The following is a 24,871-nucleotide window of genomic DNA, read 5'->3' as shown; positions in this document are numbered from 1 at the left end:
GTGTGTGTGTGTGTGTGTGTGTATGTGGAGGGGGTTAATGGCAAGTAGCTAAATCAGCCAGCCGTGACGTTAGCCACCATCCCATCTCACCCCGGGATGACGCCATTTCCTTAAATAACTGTGCGCGTGAGTGTGTGTTTGTGTGTGCATGTGTGGGTTTTGAAGGCTTATATGGTATCTCAGACCCCCAGAGGGAAGGGCAGACTACTAACCTTTATTAATTATTGAACACACACACACAGACACACACACACACACCTCGCCATATCACACGATGATAGATGGCTGACCCTCGCTCAGCTCTCATCTATTCTATTCTACTGTATTTTATTGTTTTCTATTCTATTCGAGTTGATTCTTGACCTTGGAAATAAAAGGATGACAGAAAGAGTGTTCATTTATTGAGAAGACGTGCACACGTTGACCTATTTACACTGATGACCCAGGTCATTGCTATGGTAGGAAAGGGTATAACTGACCAAAATGTTTGCTTAAAGTCAACAGAAACATGCTAAATCAGGTCCGGAAGAAATGATGATATGGGATGATATTGGAAGAATTTCGGGAGAAGAGAGTGAGAAAAGAGCTGTGAGGAGGAGGAAATGAGAAGAAGAAACATTGGAGGAAGCAAAGAACGCAGGGAGACAGAGGGGAAAACATGAAGAATAGGGTGATGACAGCAGAGAAGAGAAGAAGAAGAATGAGGAGAACGTGGACAGTTGGAAGGAGGGGTACGGGAGGTGTAAACGGGGGTAAATGAAGTGTGATTTCCACGTGGGGTGACGCTATCTGTTGCCCCGTTCCTGCGGGTTAATGGGGACTATCATAAAGCTGGGCCACTTAGGTGGACACCGGGTCATACACAAGCCACACTCGTGTGTACACAAACACACACACACATACACACAGCCAGACGCGCGGTCAAGGTGAAATATGGATCCTAATGGTTGTGTCCCATCGTTAAAAGGGCTTGGAGTTGATTTATCCACCGTAAAACAGCTCGTGCGACTGTCGCGAGGAGAAGAAGGGGGCAGCGGTGAACTTGGGGTCACAGGTTTGAATCCTAATCCCCGAAGGAAACACTTAGCGTTACGTCGACGGCTCTGCCTTTTATGCAGATTTACGGCACCAAAATCTCTGCTGAGAAAGTATAGCAGTCAGTGAGCCTGACATAAAAGTTGAGTTAAAGCTCAACCTTCTATACCTAAAACATATTTATGAGCCTAGTCTTAGAAATCATGTTTACTTTTCCTGCTACATTAATATCCAGATAATGTCACATGACTCAAGAAAACTAATGATTACAAATGTAAAATTGATTCACTTATTTTGAAATTCAGACTTTTTGGAACATTAAAAGAAATACCCTAATGTACATTTTGGGAAATGAGCCTATTCATTTGAAGTCTTACAGTTTTACAGGTATCAGAGGATTGTTACTAGTTTGTAATTTGTCTGCATACACAATAAAGATATGCAGAGCTGTATTTAGCTTAGCTTAGCACAAAGACTGAAAACAGGGGAAAAGAGAGCTAGCCTTTGTCAAAAGTTTATAAAAAGCTTTCCAGCCACTTCAAACCTGCTATTTATATGTTTTATTGTTTGCTAGTGAGCTAGACACCAATGCAACCAAGCTGTGTTTGTTCATTATTTAGGTCTGGAGATGCCGCAACCACTGAATAAGCTAACAGCCCAAATGCCCCAAGTTAAGCTAACTGCTCATTGAACTACAATATTCAATTTGTTCTCTTTGAACAAATGCTGAGGTGAAAAAGACAAAAAATACAGATAAATTACTCCTGGAGTCATTGGAGGGCACTGTTCAGAGCTAGGCTAAACATTTTACCAAGCTAACTCTACTGCCAGTCAATTCACTACTTTTAGCCGTTAGCACTACATTACATGTAGCCTAATCCTCAGCACACACTCAACACACACACACACGCTCACACAGTATGCTCAATTGATTCAATTTTGATTTAAACTTTGATTTGACACAAATTATAGTTAATGACTGTGTATTTGTGTGTTTGTATGAGAAAGAAGCAACATACGGTGAGTGTTTAAGGCCTACCTGAGGCATATGGTGGCTAGCCTGTCTATCTCTGTCTCCATGTGTTCCTGAAGCTCTCCGGGCCTGAGCAGCACCTGGCAGATGGGACAGACTGGAGTCTGGCTGTCGTACAGGGACATCTTCTTTTTACCTGGAGACAACAGCGGAGATGGAGCGAGACAAAGAGACAAACATTAGAGTATTTATAGATGAGACAAACAAAAAGCTAGGCACCCAAACAACTCTTGTATACAGATACATTATATCCAGATTGTGTCTACTGTAGATATGGCATCAGAATACATCTCAAATCAATCTCAAGTTTTATCTGTTAGCTTTGGCCACTGGTGCTACTCCAGTAAATAAATACATGACAAAGATTACAACAGTTACTGGCACTGATAAACACAGAGTGTTTCACACAGGCAAATCAAATGTATCCATCTGTGATTTAGAGTTTGTCATGCTACACACATTCTACGAAGTTGATTGGTCAGCCATTCAATATGGCCAAGGTTTTCAGGTGTAGAAACAATAATGTTAAGTAAAAAAAAAAAAAAACAACAAAAAGAGTGGGGATTAGGCATCAAGGACACTCAAGGAAACCTCAGCACTGTGGGTGCGTGCGTCTTGGTGCTTAGCACACATGGTTTTAAAATCACACACATTAAGTGCATGTGCATTATAATATACACATTACACACAAAGAAAGGGAATAGAGTGTTGTACAGTCTCCATTGTGTAATGTTCTTCTCAGGTCAAAACAGAGAGGGGGGTTAAAGAAGTGTCAGCCACGGATGAGATAATGCTGTATAGAGTCTGCCAACACTACCTCACTTCATTGTCCTTGATCAGCAGGGCACAGGGTGGGGCCCACCTGTATGTGTGTCTGTGTTAGTGTGGGCTTGTATGTGTGTGTTATTGTGTTTCTGGGAGTATGTATGGACTATGTTTGTATAGGATAGTGTGCATTTTGCAAAACAGCCTTTATGGTTGTGTGTGGGTTAGTGTATGTATACTGTAGTAGCCTACATCCTATCTTTTCAAGTTTACCTTTGAGTCTGTCTGAGCCGGCTAAAAATATCATCTATTGAAAGTGTCTCGTTGCTTAATGTTGGAGGACACTTCCCTCATTTCCTGTATTTAGCCAATCAAATGGCCTTTTTATAGTTCAAGAACAATATGCTCCGCCTCAGCAAGGATATCCTGTTAAGACTGCTTGTCACCACGACAACAAGAGGACCAGGTAGGGGGACTCCCCGTCTGTCTCGTCTTTGGGGTTTCTCACACACACAATACATACGCATGCACACGCAGCCCTCTGGGCACACGTATCCTTGCTCACATATTGGTCTGTCAGAACAGTTTCCTGCAAGAGGTCTCATCAAGACACAACTAGTGGAGAACACAAACACACACACACACACACACACACACACACACACAGACATTGTCCCCTCCCTCCCTCTCTGTCTCAGAGCGTGTGTGCGCATACCGGCCTCCTATTCTCCTGCTTAACAGAGCCCACAGCACTGGACACGTTAAGTGACTTTGAAAAATAGGTAATCGATTACTCTCTATCTCTCTCTCTTTCTTCCTCTCTCACCTCTTATTTTTTTTCTTTTTCCACACATATCCCTCTAACGCTCTTTCTCTCCAGCCTCATCCATTTCTAATTTTCTGCTCCCTATCATCCATTTATTTCTCCCTCTTTCTTCTATCTCCCATCTCCTGTTTCATTATTTCGTCATTCGCCTCTCTCTCTCTCTTTCTTTCTTTCTTTCTTTCCTCATCTCTATTTTTCTCTTGCTTGCCTCCTCTCTTTTTCCCCTCTTCTTCTCTGCTTATTGTCTCCTCCACACTCTGCCTTCAGTATATTTCCCTTTCTCTCCTTGTTTCTCCATCTCTCTTTCTCTACCACACACACACACACACACACCTCCAGTCCCCCCTCCCTGGCCCTTTATTGCTTTGACAAGATAATTTGAGTCATGCTGAAGCTGTCGCTATCCGCCACAGCAAACAAAGAAAGATCCAATCCCTGTCTGCAGCTGATGGGGCTCTTTCTATTTCACAGACAAAACACACACCTGGAAGAAGTAGACAAACACACACACACACACACCCACACAAACATACACCAGCATGCAAACAAACACATGCCTATGCTTGATTATTTTTAGTCTTTTGTTATGTCAGAAAATGTACTTTTAAAAAAAAAATGCTTATTTTGCCCAGTGTGAGTTTTCTTTTATTTTGAATTGTGGAATTTTCTATATGGATGTGACTTGTATTTGTACTGGCAATAGACTGATGATAAGGGAATATAAATGCATGGGTGTGACAAGAGAATGGCAACAATCAACAACAGGAAAGACTAAAGTGGGGGAGTTTGTGCTCTGAGAATTGAATTGAATGCTGCTGTCTATTGGGCCAAAACCCAACCCGCTAACCACAAACACACACAAATTACACTTGCTCTGATGTGATGGAACAGAAAATCAGAAAATCAACAGCTAGTCATGTGAGAGAACACAATGGAAGAGAAAACAACTCTGTTGGCCACTGGAGTGAAACATTTGGCTTTAGCTCACCACCAAATTAAGGCAGTCGACTTTAAATATCATAGAATTAAACATAAAGTTTAAAAAAAGGCTTGTTTCTTTAAATTCAAAATGCTGATTACAGTTGTAATTAAAGACTTATTTATAATTCGGTTTCCAAAGTTCACCAACTAGTCAGAAACTCATATTTTAGGTTTATTTTCTATCAAAGTGATCCACAGAAAGTCCTTCAAAATTTCAATGTATGATGAAATTAAGCCAAATCAAAAACTTGTGTCAAAACTTTCACTCTTTATCTTTTTTTTTTCTTTCAAATCCGTGTTTTTCGCCGAGATGTTCGCTGTCATCACTTCTCATCCTTTCTTGTCATTGTCACCCCTTATGTCCCCCCTTTTCTTTCCTTTTCTCCCTCTTTTCTCCCTCTCTCTCTCTCTCTCTGTCAAACGCTCCCTGAGGGAAGTGAGTGATGGGGGGAGGCGAATGGACAGATAAATCTAGGGGAGGAGAAGAAGGAGAGGAGAAGGAGGAGGAGGAGGAGGAGGAGGAGGGGGGTTGTTGATGTGATGTGATGTCGCACACCAGGCTTGTCAGCGCCTTAAAGATGATTAATGTCGGGGCAACACACACACACACACACACACACACACACACACACACACACTTCTCACATGTCCTGCTTTGGACCTCATAGCTCAAACACACACACACACACACACACACACCCTGAGGCGCAACAAGGGTGCGTTTAATCTCGGGGAGCGCGGGGGAAAGCACCAGACTCAGAGGGGAGGAAGAGGAGGGGAGATGAGGATAGAGAGGGCCGGACAATAACAAGGAAATAGGCCTGACAGGACTTTTTAGTGTTGAGATTCCTCAGTGAAATGCCGGCTGGCGGAGCGAACGAGGGATGGATGGATGCGCGGACGGAGGAGAGGAGAGAGGAGGTGTGCGTCCCTCTGACAGCCGTGATGGAGTGTAGGCCTGATCCCCCCTAATGTGCCAAGATGGATTGTCTCATCTCTCTTTCTCTGACTTTCTTCTCTCTCCCTCCGTGCGTCTTATATCTCAACTCCCTCTATCTCCCATTTTCCTTATTTCACCCTTTTGTTTCTCTCAGTTATTTAACCCGACCCATCCCTTTATCACTCTCTCTTCTCTCACCACTCATCCCTCTCTTCCCTTCTTTTCATCTCTGTCACTCGGTCCGCTTTAAAGCGCTCACTGGTTTTTGTTCATGTCACAAAACAATATGTCACACAGCTGGCAGGGGGGGGGGGGGGCATATCCACACACTTTTTGTATCCTCTGTCTGATATATTTACTAGCTGCTAGTATTGACATGTGCACTTTGGCTGCTCAGAATCGATCCACACAGCCTCTAATTCCTGTTTTAGCTGTCTTAGTTTGTCAGAGGAATTTATATCAGAATCACTACTCCTCCAGCAACATGTCACTGACAGATCCTCTGTTTGAAATGTTGCTGAGAACATCAAATTAAAGATGAAAAAAAAAAAAGAAGCTAAATAGGAGCCACAAAAAGTTATAGAGTCGGACTTAAATAGAATCTTCAGTGTTATTTTGTTTGCATGTACGTCCTTGATTCTGTGTGACTAACTGGCAGATGGAAAATGATGTGGTAAGCCTTCCCTTTCCCACAAACTGGGCTTGCACATTTGATGAAGGTGACAACATGTGGAAAGACTCATTTGGTTTTGTTATTACACAACATAAGGAAATATTTCATGTTTTATATGTTATTGGGGTTCTGCATGAGCAACATATATTCGTTTTGTTTGCGACAAAGTCGTTCATAGATAAAGAAATGAAGAGTATGTCATCCTATATAATGACAGTGATTACTGTGTGTTTGGGGTCAGTTATAGAGGTCTGCAATTCTAATCAAATGAGGTAAAGTGATGAGGTATCAAAGGGATAAAATAATGTTATGTATGTTTTCTGAACTGTTAAAAAGGGCCCAGAAAATGTATGACTAAATCAGCTTGACTTGACTTAATAAACTAGTCCAAAAACAACTTGTATTAAGCCCAGTACACACATATACAGGTATTTTTGAAAATCATAAGCACTGTTTTAAAAAAATCTCTGTTCAAATGAAAACATAAAAAAACAATTGAAACGGTATCAAGATGTTGCCAAACCAACAGGCGGTGATATAAACCCCAACCCTAAAGCCTGTTGGCCAAACAGAAGCTGAAAAAAAAAATTTTTTTTGGTCTCGTCCAAAACTGGTGATGTTGGCGGCAGGGGCGGGGTCTGTGTGGTGGGAGTGTTGGATTATGTAGCAGTGATATCTGTAACACATTCTGACACCTCTGTTTCTCAATATAGTGGAAGAGAAACTGTACATTTATGTGTAAACATATAAAAAGTCCAGTTAGCAAGGTTAGAAGCAGCACTATTTTGGCTACGTTCGCCATTGCAATTTGTCACATCATATAAACAAAGGAGATGATGGTGCACAAGCCAAAAACTCAGTTTAGCCTGTCTACATGTGAACTGTCTACATTGAAAATGGAGTTTCTGAACATCTTCACCCTGGAAGGAGTTTTCCAAAATGTTTTCATGAACTAAAATGCAGTTTGTGTGTGGTCAAGGCCAAAACACACAGAAAAATACCTGTGTATACATGTGGACTAGGCCTTACTCTTACCGTAAATGTTCAAAGAGTAAAAAAGCAAACCTCATGTAACCCATACTTAACATCTGAGATATTCCTGATTAGGCTTTTATATCACTATATTTTGTAAATAATGAGCAGAGTGACACACACACACACACACACACACACACACACACACACATAAGTCGACAGGCAATTATAGACAGCAGATGGTGAGGAGGAGAGAGCTGCATCGTATGGAAGAGTGGAGAGCAGAGAGGAGGTATCTTTCCTTGCATTTGCATTGTTTCACTTTTGTCACTGCTTTCATTCCTTCCTTACTTTCTCGATTGCTTCATGCTTTCTTTCTATCTTCCTTCCTTTCTTTCAACCTTTCCCTTCCTCCTTCTCTCCATGTTCCATGCTACCCCCTCCTAAATTTTTTCTGGTTTTCCTTCCTTCCATCCTCTTTGTGCACTTACAAATAAATGTCGTCATCATTGGATATTTAAAAAAAAAAATCTAGCTTATGTTTCACCAGTTCTCTAGTCATTGATAAAAATTGCTCAAATGATGTCAGTCATCAAATCTATTTAAACACATGAAGTGGCAAGCTTTATCTTTCTGCTTCTTTTTTTTTTTTTTTTTTTGAACTTTTTCTCCTCTGCTGCACACACACACACACACACACACACACACACCTCTTCTTCTCTCCCCTCCCTGCGTCGCTTTGGTCCAGATGAAGTGGGAATCAATAGATGCTAGATAGCGCCGGCTCCCAGTCACAGACTACAATGAGCTGAGGTAAAAGGCCACCTCCAGAGAGGACAGGGATTGTTAGCTCAATACTTGCTCTCAATGGGACCAGAGATAAAAAACCATTTGGGGTGTCCTCATGGCTCAATGGGCTAAGAGGCAAACCATGTACTCACAACACTGTGGGTCCAAATCCCATTTAATGACCTGTATTGCATGTCATCCCGTCTCCCTTTTATCTCGACCATCATTCCTGCCTGGTACATCGGGCTGTTCATGAGAAAATCTTGCATGCACTGTCTATAGCTTGAATCCATATTGTATTATTGCATATTCATTTCTCTTCTTAGATGCAAGCTTTTTGGACGTTTACGAAGAAACAAACTGAAATATTTCACTTGTCTTGAACTTGGGTATTTTCTGTCTTTTATATCTTCTGCAAGGGATTGAATTAACTTGTAAATGATACACACAATCAGCTAATGAGCGCTGAGCATGTAAACTGGATTTAAGCACAACAATAAGAGTCAGAAAAGAGGAGAGCCAGATTTATGAGTTGGCACATGTACAGTATGTTCACACACACACACACACACACACACACACACAGTGGCAAAACACACAAGCACATCTCCCAAATGGAATTACAAAGTGTCTACATGTAGAGGCTGTTTTTCTGTCCTTGAACAACTGTCTTCTCCTTGTGTGTGTGTGTGTGCGCCCCCCCCACACGCACACACACACTTCCATTCCCCCTAAATGAGTTTTCTGACATGCATCAAGTGTTTATGCCCGCTACCCCTCTTTTCTCGCCTTCCTCTCCTCCTCCTCCTCCTCCTCCCTTTCCCCCCCCCCGCCCGGCCGGTTAGCTATAACACCCGCCAACATCGGTAAACAAGGAAATCTCTCAGCCGCGGCCCGGCGTGTAACAGCATTACCGCGCCCGATAACCTCTTCAAATAATGTGCGATAAGGGGAATTTGATTTGATTCACGGAAACGGGAAAGAGGGCCACTTCTGTTCCCCCTCAATCTCTTCCTTTTTTCTTTCTTTTCTTTATTTCTTTCTTTCCATTTCCCTCCCTCCCCTTTTACCTCCGCCACCTTCCTCCTCTTCTTCTTCTTCTTCTTTTCACTTAGCCTGAGGGTCCGGGGCCTCCTCCTCCTCCTCCTCCTCCTGTCTCATCCCCCCTTATTCCCCCCTCTCCAGAATGACACCACCTCGCATCCACAATCAAATAAATCCCACCGAGGTGTCAGCCTTCATTTCGACTCTCCCCTCTCTTCTCCCCAACCAACGCAAGCTGAGGTGAGAGGCCCCCGTAAAGCCATCATCTCCATAATGGCAAATATGAGCCCTAAAGCCCAAAACCAGGGGCCGTATTAACACAAATGGGACTAGCAAGGTGTGTGTGTGTGTGTGTCTCCAAGTGAGGTGATATGGTTTTTTTCTTAAGTGAGCTGTGATTTAAGCAGGCTAGACACTTGGCTGATCACTGCCTCTATCTGTGTGTTTGTGTGTGTGTGTGTGCAGAATAGATGAGGCTATGTGGCTCATTCAGAGGACATTTGATGAAATGGAACGGGGGTCAACTTCAGTTTGCCACCCGGGCTGCGTCGCGCTCCGCCATGTGTGCGTGCGCATGTGTGTGTGTGTGTGTTTCCAGTGTCTCTCCCAGCACGCGTGTGTGTGTGTGTGTGTGTGTTTGTGCTTCTGTGTGTGTGTGTTTGTGCGATCTCCCTCCCTGACAGTGATGCATGGCGCTTTTAAATAGCACTCCTCCACGCCCTGCTCAAAACTCATCACCGGGCTCTTTCACTATCCCTCCCTCTCCCCGCTCCCTGGGGTTGTCACTTTTAGAAAAGCAAATGAAATGTCGGCACGGTGGAGAGGAGGGATGAAGAGATGTGGCTGGATAGAGGGATAGAGAGGGGAAAGGTGTGTGTGTGTGTGTGTGTGTGTGCACTAGTGTGGATATGTTTGCTGTCTTTGTAAGTCAAGGGAGTGAAAAAATGTTTCCGTGTGAATGTATGCATGTTGCACCGCGAGGAGGAGAGTGAAATGTAAATTGGAAGATGCATTTATTTTACATGGACAGGACATCAAACTGTGAGCCGCTCGGATTTGGCAACATGGGAACACCGTGACTCTTATTACATGCGGGATGTTCCTTCATTCTGTTACTGGGAAAAGCTTTGGGACAAGTGGAAAGTGTTTTCGGAGGCCAGTATGCTCTTAAATAAAAACAAAAAAATCCAAAAAATGAAATTTGTTGACAGATTTAGGAAAGGGAAGGGAGAGAAAGATCATCATAAATCATCAGCTGCCTGGTTTTGAGCATTCACTGATAAATGGTCATCTGATGATCTGTGTGTGAGTGTGTGTGTGTGTGTGAGTGTGTGTGTCAGCATGCGTAATGTGGGTTTTACTCTTGGGACCTTGCTGCGTGTGTGTGTGTGTCTGTCTGAAAGACAGCAGCGGGATGCTAGAGGTTATCTCCAACTACTGACAGCTGTTTATTTAATCAATCACCTTGTCAGCGTGTGTGTGTGTGTGTGTGTGTGTGTGTGTGTGTGAGAAAGAGAGAGAGAGAGAGAGACAGTGGTGAGGGAGAAAGAAGTAAATTAATGGAGCATTAACCAACCACTGACCCACAGAACAGAGGCACATCTAGTCGCTATAGAGGCCGAATCTCAATTCAAGACCCCCCATCACACACACACACACACACACACACACACACACACACACACACACACACACACACACACACACACACACACACACACTTATATATATATGATGCTCTGCAGAAAGTGAGCTGGGCAGGGAACAAGTCAAAACTTCAAAGTAGATAAAAACAGGTGTTTTAAACTTTTTATAGTGAATAATTTATCACCGTAATTAATCATTAATAATAAATTACCTTGGAAATGCACATTTTAAATATTGAAGACATACAAATTGAAATATTCATTACTATGATTAGACTTGTTCAGTATGATTTTTTTGAAAAGGACATTCTACTTTTGCATTTTCTTCTATTTTGCTTCTATTTTTTTATTACCGCGCAATCTATCTCGCATGATGTATAATTATTACTCTAAAAAAAAAAAAAAAGAGACTCGGAAAAAGAAAGAAAGAGAGATTTTGCTCTGGCTGACCTCTGCCCTCACTCTCTCTCTCACTCTGCTGACAGCCTCTGTTTCATTTCTCCTTCCTCAGCTGTGCAGAGGAGGAGGAGGAGGAGGAGGAGGAGGGATACCTAACTGAGAGGTGTGGGCGTGAGGCCTGTCGGTGCTCATTTCCATCCCAAAGGGCCTCATCGCTGGCAGGAACATGCCGTGTCAGTGGGCAAACAGGGACATCAGCAGGTTGGGAATAGACGCCCTGACTCAGCCCTAATCAACACACACACATACACACACACACACACACACACTTGTTTGTGTGCGTGTGTTCAATAAGAGTGAACAGATGTCATCATCGCATGTATAAACCTTAACGTGCATGTCTAACGCACAGAGAGACGGCTTTTCTTCTACACTTTCAACTGATTCAGAGACAGATAAACACCTTTCCAATCTTTTACTCTCCTTTTTTTCTTTCATTCCGTCTTCTTTCATCTTTCCTTCCCTCCTGCCCCTCTCTCTCTCTATCTCTATCTCTCCCTCCCTCTCATTATCTCTCTCTCTCCCTGCTGCTTTCATATGGTCTAGCGGCTGAATTAATTACCAAAGCCAATTAACGGTAGATTGGCTGATGTTTTAACTAATTAGCTTTAATGAGGGTGCCGTGGCTGCCTGCACTGTGTTAATTGAATCCTAACAGCGGAGGAGGCAGCCTGCGGAGACAGAATGAAAGGGATGGATGGATGGATGGAGGTATGTACACACTCACGTATACGCGCAAGTTGTTATTGATAATATTCAGAGCGCGTCGCAGGAACACCCACCCTGCTGCTTCTGCTTTATTATTAACATTATTGGCCCTTTCATACCAGACACCTTATGTCTCAAACGCTCATAAAAAAAAAAAAAAAAAGGATACTATAAAAAGTGATACGATTATGTTATGTCACTGTGTGCGTATCCCTTCATTTGCTAGGCCAAACGTAACTAAGTTTTGTTAATAGCGCTCATATCCTCAGCACGGTTAAAGCTAGCTGTATTTGTTATTGCAAAACGTGCCTGGCAAAGAGGAGCAGCAGATTAAAATCTTAGATCAATGTCACGCTGTCCCTCTCAGTGCCGGATTACCTGCCGCGTGTACCTGAACTTCATTTTCACCTGCTATCACAAGGCAGGTGAAAATGATCAGAGATGTGAAATGTATGCATTGATTCGAAAGGATCTATGGATAAAAGCTGATATCTCACAATATGTCATTTAAAAAAAAAGGCGTGAACGTTTTCATTCGACACCCATGGATTCTGCATGAAAAACTGCTGTCAGGTTCAGATTTGGAATGTTGAATGTTGTCATAGAGATATAGATATAGAAGAGATCTAGCTGTTCTACAACATTCAAATATAATAAGAGATTGTAAATGTTATTCCGTGTGTCCTCCCCCTCCGTGCGTCTCCCCCCCCCCTCGTCTCGCTCATCTGCAGACATGAATAGCTGCAGATCTGTCTGAGGTGGCTATAAAAATCTGCATGGCCGTGTAAAAGGCTTAATGATTTTAAAGTTACAAGAGAGAAGAGCCTGCAGTTTGTCTCATCCATCAAGTCTAGCACCGCCGCCTTCGCCAAATGGCCCTGCCACCTAACCTGGCGCTTAGCAATGCAGGGCCAAATACGCCCTCCCTCCCTCCCTCCCTCTCCCGTCTCTCTCGCTTACACGTTTTTTGTCTTTGCTCCGCTTAAGACTCCATCATTTCTTTCCCCGCTCTTTGTGTCGCTTTCACCTTCTCCGTGTCACCTTCGGTTTTTCAGCTTTTTCTGTTCTGTTCTTTTTAAATGACTTTTGACAATATGCTCAAAATGTCTCAACAGAGAAACATTGGAATCTCCTGGATAATTGAATAAAACTATAGAGGTGTTATGATGTTTCCTGACATATCAGTGGGCTTCATTGGCTGTTGATGCCATAGACTGGTTGATAATGGTTGATTTGCAAATGAAACATGCTGAATTGATACCAAATTTAATGATTAGAGTGTCCAAAAGTAGCCAAATCCAGCAGCAGAGCACTCTTTACACCTATTAAAGTATGTATTGTTACTTCTTCCTCCAACAAGCACATTTTCATTGGAAGACATTGAGCTCTTTAGAGCCGTTGCTAGATTGTGAGAGAGAGAGTGTTATATCATCTTAAAGCTCTCCATAAGGCCCTCTGGCACCTCCTTAACCACTTCTCACTGCAGCTCCCCCCCCCCCCCCCCCCCACCCCCACACACCATGCAACTATAGGCTCCTCTTACACATGTTAACCCTTTGACCTGTTGTTGCAAACTGTAATCAATAGTAGCACTCACAAGTCCCTCTGTTTGTCTTACACACTCATAAATCAGTTATCCGAGGTACACGAAGACAGATGAAGAAGCAGATGGGTTTTTAGAAAAGTAGAAATGAATGTTTTTGAGATTTCTTATCAGAACTGAGGTTCCCTCATGAGGAAAACACAAGTATCAAATCCATGCTAACACTCTCCCACACACACACACACACACACACACACACACACATATCCCTCCAGAGATGTGGTCATATTGAGGAGGAGGATGGGGATTTTCACGTTCCCGTCTTCTGCTCATCTGTCAAACAGGCGACTACAGCTGACAACACTGACTACTGTAGCACCTTACCCACTTATTTTTTTTCGTATTACTTCTTCTGTTTTTTACTCTCACCAAAGCTTGGAGGAACTGACAGATGACAGATGGAAAGATTGAAAAATTGCATTACAGCCTTCTGCAGTTCCCCTACTGTTTATACTTCCTTTCTTTAATTCTTGTTTTCTCTTAAAAATCTTGTTAACGCATGAAAAATTAGAAAGCGAGAGCTCGTGTCAAGGAGTTGACATCCTTCTACAGTGAAACTGTGCTTCTTTTCAATTAAGCCTCACTTACGTTCTTACATTTTTTTGTGATTTAAAGCTAAATAAAAGTATTTAACTCATATTCTCAGGTTCATTTCTTCATGATCGAAACGTTCTGTTTCATTTTGATACCGTATATGAGGAAACATGGATTAATAGACGGCGATAACCGATGTTCCAACATTTAGATTCACGGTTTCTATTAGCGACGCTGATGTCATTCACACACAATAACGGCTATAAACACGCGCGGCCGTGCTGACGACAATAGCCAAATGTAAATCAGATAAATAGATGAAATTGAACAGTCATTCAAACGGGCCCCATTCTACTCTCAAACCTCATGAGCCTTTTGTATAGCAGATGCTATTGTAGGTGTGTGTATTTATGTGTGTGTCTGTTGGCTTGTCAGCGATTGAGAAGAACCTATTTCCTCTCGCTGAATCCCCGGCTCTAAATGATGGATTGATATCTCTCTCGCTGTGGATTATATGTGTGTGTGTGTGTGTGTGTGTGTCACTAACCCTCTCAGCCTCTTGCTGCCTCTCCTCTCAGGCCCTTATCAGCTCTTGTCACAAACAGAGGATAGGGGATAATCCTTCATACAAGGGGAGCAGTCTGGCCTTCCATCTATCTAGCTGTCTGTCTAGCTGTCTGCTATATTACCCCTCTCGCCGGAGCGTCACCGGAATAGAAATCAAACAGACACAAAGCAAACTTCCCGCATCATGGTAATCTCCGTCGGCTCGATTTAGATGGTAAGTTTGATGAGAACAAAACTCGCAGTGTTTTTTTGTACTTGACTTTGGTCACATTGTAAGAAAAGTTTGCTGCAAATACAGTGGAATTATTGGCACGGAGGATAAACATTTAAGTTTGAAGTTTATTGATGGGAATTCTGTGTTTTCCTTGGGTGTCACTAGTCCTGGACGGAATAAAAAAGCACCACAGGACCCTTTGGAAAATGACTGCAACCCAGATAATGAAAACTTTCCTAAGTTCCTGGTCAGGACTACGCCTCCGGGTGCTGTGTTGTGGTTTGGGTGCTTGCCATGTCCTCATGACAGTGGGCGCTGTGGGTCACCCTGAGTTCCAAGAATTTGAAGATTTGCCTGGCAGCGAAGTGGAGCAGACTATAAGGTTTCACAAGCATACCCTTGTGAAAACACGACTTTCGCATCATTTTTATAATCTCACAAACAATCATTTATACACCGCTCACATCATATAATTTATATGAGCACTTTTGTTCTAAAAATGAGATTTTAGAGAGCAATAAAAGTTAAATAACATAAAAAAAAAAACAAAAAAAAAAACATTTGAACAAATTGTTACCCATGCTGACTTGCAAGAGTCCTGTACCACTTGAGAGAAGACTCGATCCAGATGGAAAAATCATGTTGTCAAATTATTTTGGTTTAGCCTGAAATACATGAAAGTTTTATACCCACAACACATTTACTGTTTGTCTCTCTCACTCCCTGTACAGTCATACAAAATAAAAACATATATTTGGGTGCTAACACTTGAGCAAAGATGAGTATCTGCTGGTGTGAGGTATTGTACACCTGAGGCTATGAGTGTGTGTGTGTGTGTGTGTGTGACAATCAGACACCTTGCGATTGAATCACAGAGCTGCAATTGGACATCATTGTGATCTTTATCAATCTGCTATCTCTCTATCCTTACAGGATCATCTCTTCCTCAATCCCTTCCTTCTTCATTTCCTGTCCTTCTCCTTCCACCTCTGCCTGGTAATATCACAGCGTCCAATAGAGGGGGATGTTTCACTATATTTTGCTCTTGTGGGGCCTTTTGGTATTTTGCTCAGAAGAAGTAACATTCCATAAAAGGTCCATCACATTCAGTCTTAAAATGATATCATCCATAAAACCATAAAACAAGTGCAAAATTGAGCTGAGTATCTGAAATATTCCTGGTCTTTTTTTTGGTTTTTTTCTTCCAAAAGATTTTCCCTTTCATTACAGGCTGTTTTTAGATTTTCTTCCACTAATATCAAGAAAATAACACAAGATTGAAGAGAAATGATTGAAACAAACGACAGCAGCTTGTCATTGATCACTTTTAGAAACTTGTCTCCAGAAAAATTGAATTTTTTCAGCCTCGACTGATTATATCACATGAGGAGAATTATACAATGTGTCTTTTTTTTTTTCTCTCTCTTTCTCTCTTCATATCTTTGCCTCTCCCGTGAAAACCACGTATCACCAAAACATCAGCTTTTCACGAGCAAAGGAGAACAGTCCTATCGTTGTGAGAACGCACTTTTCGGATAATTCAGTGTTTTATTTAGCTCAGGAAGAAGGCAAATAAAAGTCACAATAATCCTTCAGTGCATCTGACAAAAATTTGGAGCTACGTGGTTTTTACTGGACAGAGATGAGGGCAGTCTCTACTTTTTTCTACTCACAGGTGCTCTCAGATTCTTTATGGAGACAGAATGGAGGCTTTCAACTCCCCACACACACACACACACACACACACACACACACACACACGCGCAGGGTTGAGGGGACAGGTCTGTAGCTCAGATCAATAGAAAATTAAAGAGACCGAAATGGTTTCTGCTCACATATTAACCTCCCTTCTCTTTTCTCCTTTCTGTCATCCCTCCCTCTCTCGCCCTCCCCTAATACCCGGTGCCGCTGACGACCACACTGTTCCAAACAACTTGAGTGTAGGTTTTAGTGACAGAGAGAGGGAGAGAGAGAGAGAGAGACGTGTTTTTTTTTTGAGTTTGAGCTTTAAAAACGGCGCGAGAGAAAAGAGGTTGAGATGGTCGGATGAAGGGATGGGATGGGAAGGACGGGGGGCCGTAATAGCACAGAGACGACAGCGGCTTCGGATACTCTCTCTCTCTCTCTCTGGACACACACACACACACACACACACACACACACACACACACACACACACACCGTCTGGGGACTCAAATCTCAGAGCAATTTTCAGGCCGGATGATTGGCAGCTTGATGCGTATTCTTCCCCTACAAGACCGGCTGATAACTCCAGCTATCCCATTCCACGCCGCCATCCCTCCCTCTCTTCTCTCTTTTTTTCCCCCCACTCTCACTGTCTTTTTTTTTTTCTCTGTTTGTCACCCCCCATGCCCCCCAACTCCCTCCTAGTCCCTCTCTCATCCCTCTTTCCATCCTCCTTTCCCTCTCTCTCTGTCTCTCTCTCTGGGCCTGTTGTGGGGATATTACAATGACAGAGGCGATAAGGGACATTTATCACATGTGCGGCGGGGTGAGCGAGAGAAAGCCCTCAACAGGTCTAGGGGGAGGAACACACACACACACACACACACACACACACACACACACACGTATGCAGCATTGAGACATACAGAAACACATACACACACCGCACGCACGCAAATGTGCAAGCAAGCATGCACGTTTATGCACACACACATAAACTCAGACAAATTAATAAACAGTCAGAGGCTGCACACACTTACACAAAACGGCATAAACTCACACATCCACTCTCTCACACACACACACACACACACACCGAGTGTAACGGTGAATCATCCTCCTTTTCCCCATTTTGTATTTTGCAGTTGACTGAGGCCAATTCTCCATAATTCAATACAGTTGAAAAATGAAACCCTGGTAAATCGCTACAGCGATTTTACAGATCCCCGCTTATCCTCATAATTCATTATTTCCAAACTGTAACAACATTACATTTCATTTGTAATGCTCCGCCTGCCTCAGCCATTTGCCAATTGTTATATCTTATTGTTTTCCCTCTCCAAGGGGGAGAAAAGTGAGTTATTGGGGGAGAGATGGCGGCTAGCTGGGAGGCTGCCTATCTTACCTGCCTGTCTGTCTGTCTGTCTGTCTGTCTGTCTGTCTGTTCATCGCCCTGACTGTCTCCGGATCTGTCTCGCTCACTCCACCGACTGTACGAACGCACGTATAGGAGAACGGAGCCGTTGTCTTCATTGTGGTGGACTGATAATGAAGCTATTGTGGTGCAGCGTTATAGACACGCTGACACAGGCTGACTGGCCTTTTGTTTTTCAGCACCGTGGTACAGTCGGATCCACAGCTGGACCGGTGCGGGGCAGAGACGGGGGACGAGGATGGGGTGAGGACGAGGAGGAGGTAAAGAGAGGGAACGGAGAGAGAAGGTTAGGGAGGAATGAAGGAGACGTGTGCAGAGGAGGGTGGTGGATGAGAAAGACTATCACACTATTTTGTATAGTTCACTGTCTCACTGTTGTGCTTTCATATAGATGGAGCGTCGTGTGCCAGATATCCTAATATGAACCAGTTGAACATCTTTGGAATTGCCCATCTTCCAATTTTGGAATGAAAGAGAGGGAAAATAATGCCAGTGTATGTCTAGATAATGCAATCATATTATCAGATGGGATTACTCTGCAAAGAAAACCCACATTTTTTCATTTTTTAAAGTACTTAAGTCAGGGCAGTTCTGCTTAGGGGAAAAAAAAAAAAAAAAAAAAAATCAAGGCACACAATCAAAGCAGAAAAAAAAAAACCCCTCTGCAATTTAAAACATTATAGAGCAACCCATAAGCTTTTGTCAATACGCTGGAGAAATATCCTTTCACACCAGCTTCTCCGAGATGACTGGAGAAGGGCGTTTGCAATATTTACAGCGTCAAAAAGAGATTCTTCAAATAGGAAAAAAAAAAAATCACTTAGATCAAATACTGGAATAGCCATTAATCTCAGAGCTAAAAACACGCTTTGATGTCTCTTCTCTCTCTCTCTCTCTACTTCTCACACACACACATGTGCCGAGACACCATCCTTCCTGCTATCTCCCATTTATCACAGCTGTAGCTGCTCGCCAGCCCTGCCCATGTTACTGTACCCTGTCACACTGCTGGCTAAACAAACTGCTCCTTGATGTATGAGGGCCTACACCGGCCATAAACTTATTCACTTTTAACTAGCATGCTACTGGCTTGGCACGACCAGACATCACCTTCAGTGTGTGTGTGTGTGTATGAAAACTGCCTGTGAGAAATTAACCCCCTGGGTACCGCTTCATAACTCACTCCTCTCTTTCTTTCCTCTCTCTTTCCCTCCCTCCCTATCCATCTATCTTTATTCCTCAGCTGAGGCATTAGTCCTGTATCTATTACCCATTAGAGTGTGTATGTGTCTTTGACAATAGAGGAAATGGCTCAGCGGTAGAAGGAGAGGAGGAGGAAGAAAAAGAAGAAGAAGAAGAAGAAGAAGAATCGTAGGTCTTATATGTCTTGCTGGACGACATATAAGTGGTTTCCTGTTAGGGAATGAATGGCGAGAGAAAGTGTGGACATCAGTCTTGAGGATGTCTCCTTCTCTTATCTTCTCTTCTCTTCTTTTCTCAGGAAGCTTCAACTCCTTTCTTTTTTTCCCCCTTTTAATTGAGTACACCCAGATAAGACAAGAGTATAAAGCCATATAACCGACCATCAGGTTCACTGTCGAGTTTGTGATGTTGGCACCTTGACACACGTGTCAACCCCGTCACCTCACCTCCCCGTTCTCCCAGGGTGCTTTGCTGTTTTATTGACTATATGTATTTATTGTCTCCAGTCAGTCTGGAGTCTATCGGATGACGCGCTAATCTGGCAGAACGCGATTAACGATTAATTGATAGCAGCGGCATTATCGATATCATCACGTCCTCCCCGTGAATACACGGCACGCACAAACACACACACACATACAGGCACATATATACAAACAAGCAGCACACACACACGTCTCCCTGCCGACACGCACCTCACCACATCACACACAGCACCACCTATGCACACAGCCCCGGCAGAGGTTAATCACGTCGTTTTTTTTTTTTTTTTTTTTTTTTTCAGCGTTTTATGATCGCAGTAAGTTGTAGCCACATGGGCCCCCCTCTTCTTATCAAGCAATAAATTCATTAGCGGCTAACACACCTCGCTGGGGCAGCTCATTTAGTTCTGACAAACAAGATTAGAGGACAGAGGGGGCAAGAGGGTGGATGTGGACAGTGAGCTCTGAGATCATAGGACGTGGATGTAGACAGGAAGACACAGTCCTTTCGAGCCTTAGAGGAACGGTAGAATTTCACCTGATCTTCGGAGGTAGAAAGAGAGAATCAGCTCAGGCGAGGTTAAAATGTATTAGCGGAGGGGGGAAAAAAGTGAGTAGTGGACAAGCCGGATAATTTCATTGAAGTGTAATAACCCTTACACACACACAATTTCCTTTAAACACACACACACTCCTAACCTAAATACAGCTTCACTCTGCCTGTTCTTGTTGAGTTAAATTGGCAAATATCACCTGCTGTGTACAGAGGCAAGACAGGCTCCTCTATCTCCTGACACACACACACACACTTACTTGAGACACACACATTTTTTTTCTCTCTCTCTCTCTCTCTCTCTCAGATGAAAAGGATGCCAGCTCGAGAGACGTCAGTAGACAAATCAAAGATTCAATCAATCACATGCTGCCGTCATTAGAGCTTACCGTACACACAGGATGTGACAGGCCTGTGTCTCTGCGGGTGTTGTTAAGTGTGCACACGCTCACACACATACACATACACACATAAATGTACAGTAAAGACACACAGTATCCAGATATGCATAAAGTCAGTTTAAGCAGAACACAGCCTCACACACACACACACACACACACTGACATACACACACACACCTCAGGCACAGCACTTTGCACCGCCACAGCGTCGGGACTTTCAACTGTGTCTCATTTCCATTACAGAGCAGGAGCAGGCAGACAGAGAGGGTAACAAGCTGATCGGCTGTTACGCTTTCATCTACAATACACAAATAAGAGCATATTGAAGAGATCACTGAATGAAAATGTAGCCTTAAGCACGCTGGAAGGACTTTTTATTCAGTAAACGCCGTCTCAACGTGCGGTATTATGAGCTACGAAAGGCTGTGGATGTGGAGTGTTGCACAAGTCACACCTGAGGCTGTTTTGTGTATGTCTATGAATGTGTGTGTGTGTATGTGTGACAATCAGACACCTTGCAATTGCATCACACAGCTGCAATCGGACATCATTGTGATCTTTATCAATCTGCTATCTCTCTGAATACACACACACACACACACACACACACAGGACAGTCTTACTCCAACTGAATGTCTGGATGGTAACATGTGACACTGAGAATTTCACTTCCATTCAAAAGTTGGCCTATGAATGTATAATCAGACAGATGTGTTGTATTTGTTATGATGGTTTCTGTGAATTTTGTTCAGAATTCCATCAACAAAAATGATAATCTTTGTTTCATTTTCTTGCTGTGTAGTGCGGTTTAGTAATAAAATGTTTTTCAGAAAAATATGTTTTTATCCAATCCACTTAAGAGATTCTGTCTTTAAAAGAGTTAAAAACACATCCAGAATGTAGTTTTTCAAGATGTGAGGTCATATTTTGTCTCATGTATCGCTATTTATTCCATTCACATGTGCAGAATAACTGCATGATAATAGTGAACACCATGTTTTACTAATAGTTGTCATGTGCATGTGTTTAAATCATAATTTAATGGTTATTATGATCCCTGATAATAATAATAATAGTATGGTAGTCATATTAAGGCCTACATGGTGATCCAGCTCAAACAAACAAAAACATGGTTATGGACTCATAAAAATAATTTAGGGTCATATTAAGGATGCTTGTTATCCGTAGCTTGCTTAGTGAAACATAAAAATATACCTGTTATACAATATTAAATCATTCGGGAGGGTAATAACTGTGCTTGTTACTCAGAGATGCCTGTTTAGGGGAACCATTAGGGGGACTTGTCATGTATTTAGGGAGCAGGGGGAGTTTGTGTTTAGATCCGGTGTGGTGATCCGGGATGAATACACAACAGCGGGCTTATTTGCAGACTAAGATGAGAGCTGGATCTTTTAGGATCAAGTGCTCTGGCTGTTGGGAGGAGGAACGTTATCAGCAGAAAACTAGCTTTAAGCTCTCAATCAGACACACAAACACACACACATGTGCAGACAGCGAGTCGTCACATGCAATCAAATGAAGCCTGCGGCCCGGCCTTATTGAAACACGCTTTTTATAATATTACTTTAAAACTTTTGTGACATATTTTGGAGGAGAAGAAAACACATTAAGACGGAAAAACTGTATTGAGATCGGTGCGTCGCGAGTGATTTATTTCGCTGCGAATAAAAGGATCAAGCTCAGTTTTGTAATAGAAGGAACAGGTTAACCTTTGCTGCCTGACAATTTACGCTACAATATAGCTGCAGCCTGTCCGTTAGTCCTCCTGAAACCACACACACACACACACACACACACACACACACACACACACACACACACACACACACACACACACACACACACACACACACACACACACACACACACACACACACACACACACACACCGCACAAGCCCTTTCCTCTACTGCAACGGCTAGGGCAGGTGCTGGTCCTGTAACAGTGTGTAGTTACAGGAAGTGAGTTTCACTCCGAGTACAACAGAGAGAAACGGGGAGATTAGCTAACATTGTGGTGGAAGGAGGAAGGGAAGGAAAGGAGATTGGGTGATAGAACAGACACACACAAGTGTTGGGAGGTGTGAAGGTGTATGCGTGTGTGTGTGTGTGAGACTGTAAATCAGGCCGACATAACATGAACCGCAGGCCCACAGAGTCGTGTTACCCTGTTCTTACTGGAACTACACACCGCAACCGCACACATACACGCTCTCCAAGTTAGAGTACACTTCATAACGGATTACTGATATGAGTTTTATGGTGAAAAGGCTGGAAATAAGTATATACATATATATATAATATCTATTCTATTCTATTTTACAGTGCCAGATGTGCGTACGACTCTGTTCTCCTCATCAGCACAATACAGCTCTCATTACACTCATACTACTTCAATACTCACCAGATGGCATTCATTAGCGCACACACACACACACACACACACACACACACACACACACATATATATATATATGGCACAGAGCATCTTCTTCCCTATTATTCTTATGTCAGTAAACGTAGGCCCGGTATAAATCCAAGCCTTTTAGCCGTCTCCCACTCACTATAATATGGCCATCACCATTAGAACACACACATGTGCACACACACACTAACACACACACATATCAAGGCGTCTTCTCTATAATAAGGCCATCACCATTAAAGCTGTCAGGGCCGGAGTGTTGAGTATTACTGCCGAGAAATTACACCTCACTCACCCTGCATGACACGGTGTGACCCGCAAACACACACCAAAGCTCTCCATCTGTCCCCACATTAGAGTCGCCACAATACTACACGCATGTGATGTTGACTGTATGCATATCTGTGTGTGTGTATGTGTGTGTGTGTGTGTGTGTGTTTGTGTGTGTGTGTGTGTGTGGGGGTGGGTGTTTTCTGTTTCATCCTTGCAACTGGTGGGGTGAATCTTCCCCACCATGTGTCAGGGGAGCGTATAATTTTCGACTAGGAGTCCACAGACCACCACTGTTTGACACACATGCATATTCTATTTTGCTGGGAAAGGATGTTGCGGGCTCATAGGAGAGAGAGAGAGAAAAAAAAAAATATATAGGCAGAAAAATTGAGCCGGGGAGGTGGGCCCATTTGAAGACCTTAAGACACAGTTGTCAGAAAAACGGTAATTTGAAGCGGAAAGGACTGAGGATGGAAAAGCTGCCACGCCCATCGCCGGCTGGTGAAATAAGAGAGGAGGGTTTGACAAAGTCAGGAGATTGAGGGAGAGCAGACAGGACGGGGACGGAGGAGGAGGAGGAATAGAGAGGACGAATAGATTGCGAGATTCTCTGATGTTGCATCTTGTAAAAGCGGCTATGTTTCACAATTTCCTGCAGTTTATCATAAAAGTGCGATAATTGCAATAACTTGGCGTCATCATAGAAATGTGGCAATAGTGGAAAAAACAATTGGTCACCCTTATCTAATCTCACTGCTATTGGTATTTTACTTGTGAGGCAGCTGGATTCACAAGATCACGTGAGAACTCGTTTTGTCAGGCTTCGAGTTATGCTCTCGTGTCCGATAAGCGTCCTGTGAGGATTCTCACGTGAATCCAGCTGCCTCACAAGGTAGGACGGTGATAGACAGATGGTTCATCCAATCACCTGCCAAGTATGTTTTGAAAAGCGTCTGCCCTTTTCCGAACAGTTTCCAAGGACGACTCCTCCGATAGTTCTGTGCAACAAATCATCTGGCGCGTCAGGTTAATCGGTATCTGTCAAGAAGAAATTATTTTTCCATCAGCGCAGACGCTTCCTGTCTTAAACATGAAAGTTAAGGTGATCAATCTGACTTTAAAGAGGATAAACATGTTGAAAGTGATTTCTTTTAGTCATCTTTTAAGTGCTTTGGTTGCAACTGTGTTATAAAAGAACAGTGGCCGCTTCTCTGTTTTCTGATTTTATGCTGTAAAACAATTAAACAGATTTCCCTCCAAATCTGACCTGTTGGCAGTGCCATCATTGTAGAAAGTGAGAATTTTAAATATATCTGCACTTGGTTGAGGCCACTAGCATAGGATGTAAATCATGAGGAATATAAATGTAACTCATAGTGGACCTAAACATCATTGTTGCACATCTGGAGGTGGTCTGGCTGTCACTCTGATCAGCCAGTTGTAAATGCAGTCTGTACAGTGTAACCCCCCAGCAGGTTGAAAGGTCACCTGGCTCCACCTCTTCCTGCTATCTTAAGCAAACCCAGCAGTACCTAGCCATCCTTCACTCCCAAAAAGTGATTTAATTGAACTGGATTAAGATGAACGGTCCCAATCTGTGG

General features: G+C 42.9%; 1 protein-coding gene across 6 annotated transcripts in view; it reads right to left on the bottom strand.

The window, feature by feature from the left end:
• The window catches only part of rnf220a (ring finger protein 220a), a 261,492-nt gene that overhangs the window by 43,669 nt on the left and 192,952 nt on the right, over positions 1-24,871 (bottom strand). For all 6 annotated transcript variants that reach the window (XM_044368498.1, XM_044368495.1, XM_044368496.1 and 3 more), the window contains one exon: positions 2,075-2,204. In XM_044368498.1, coding sequence (XP_044224433.1) covers positions 2,075-2,204 — 130 coding nt within the window. The remainder of the gene's footprint in view (positions 1-2,074; positions 2,205-24,871) is intronic.

This window comes from Thunnus albacares, chromosome 12 (genome assembly GCF_914725855.1).
Source record: "Thunnus albacares chromosome 12, fThuAlb1.1, whole genome shotgun sequence".
Classification (NCBI taxonomy): domain Eukaryota; kingdom Metazoa; phylum Chordata; class Actinopteri; order Scombriformes; family Scombridae; genus Thunnus; species Thunnus albacares.
Note: the sequence above shows the minus strand (reverse complement) of the source record. Positions and strands in the feature narration are given on the sequence as shown.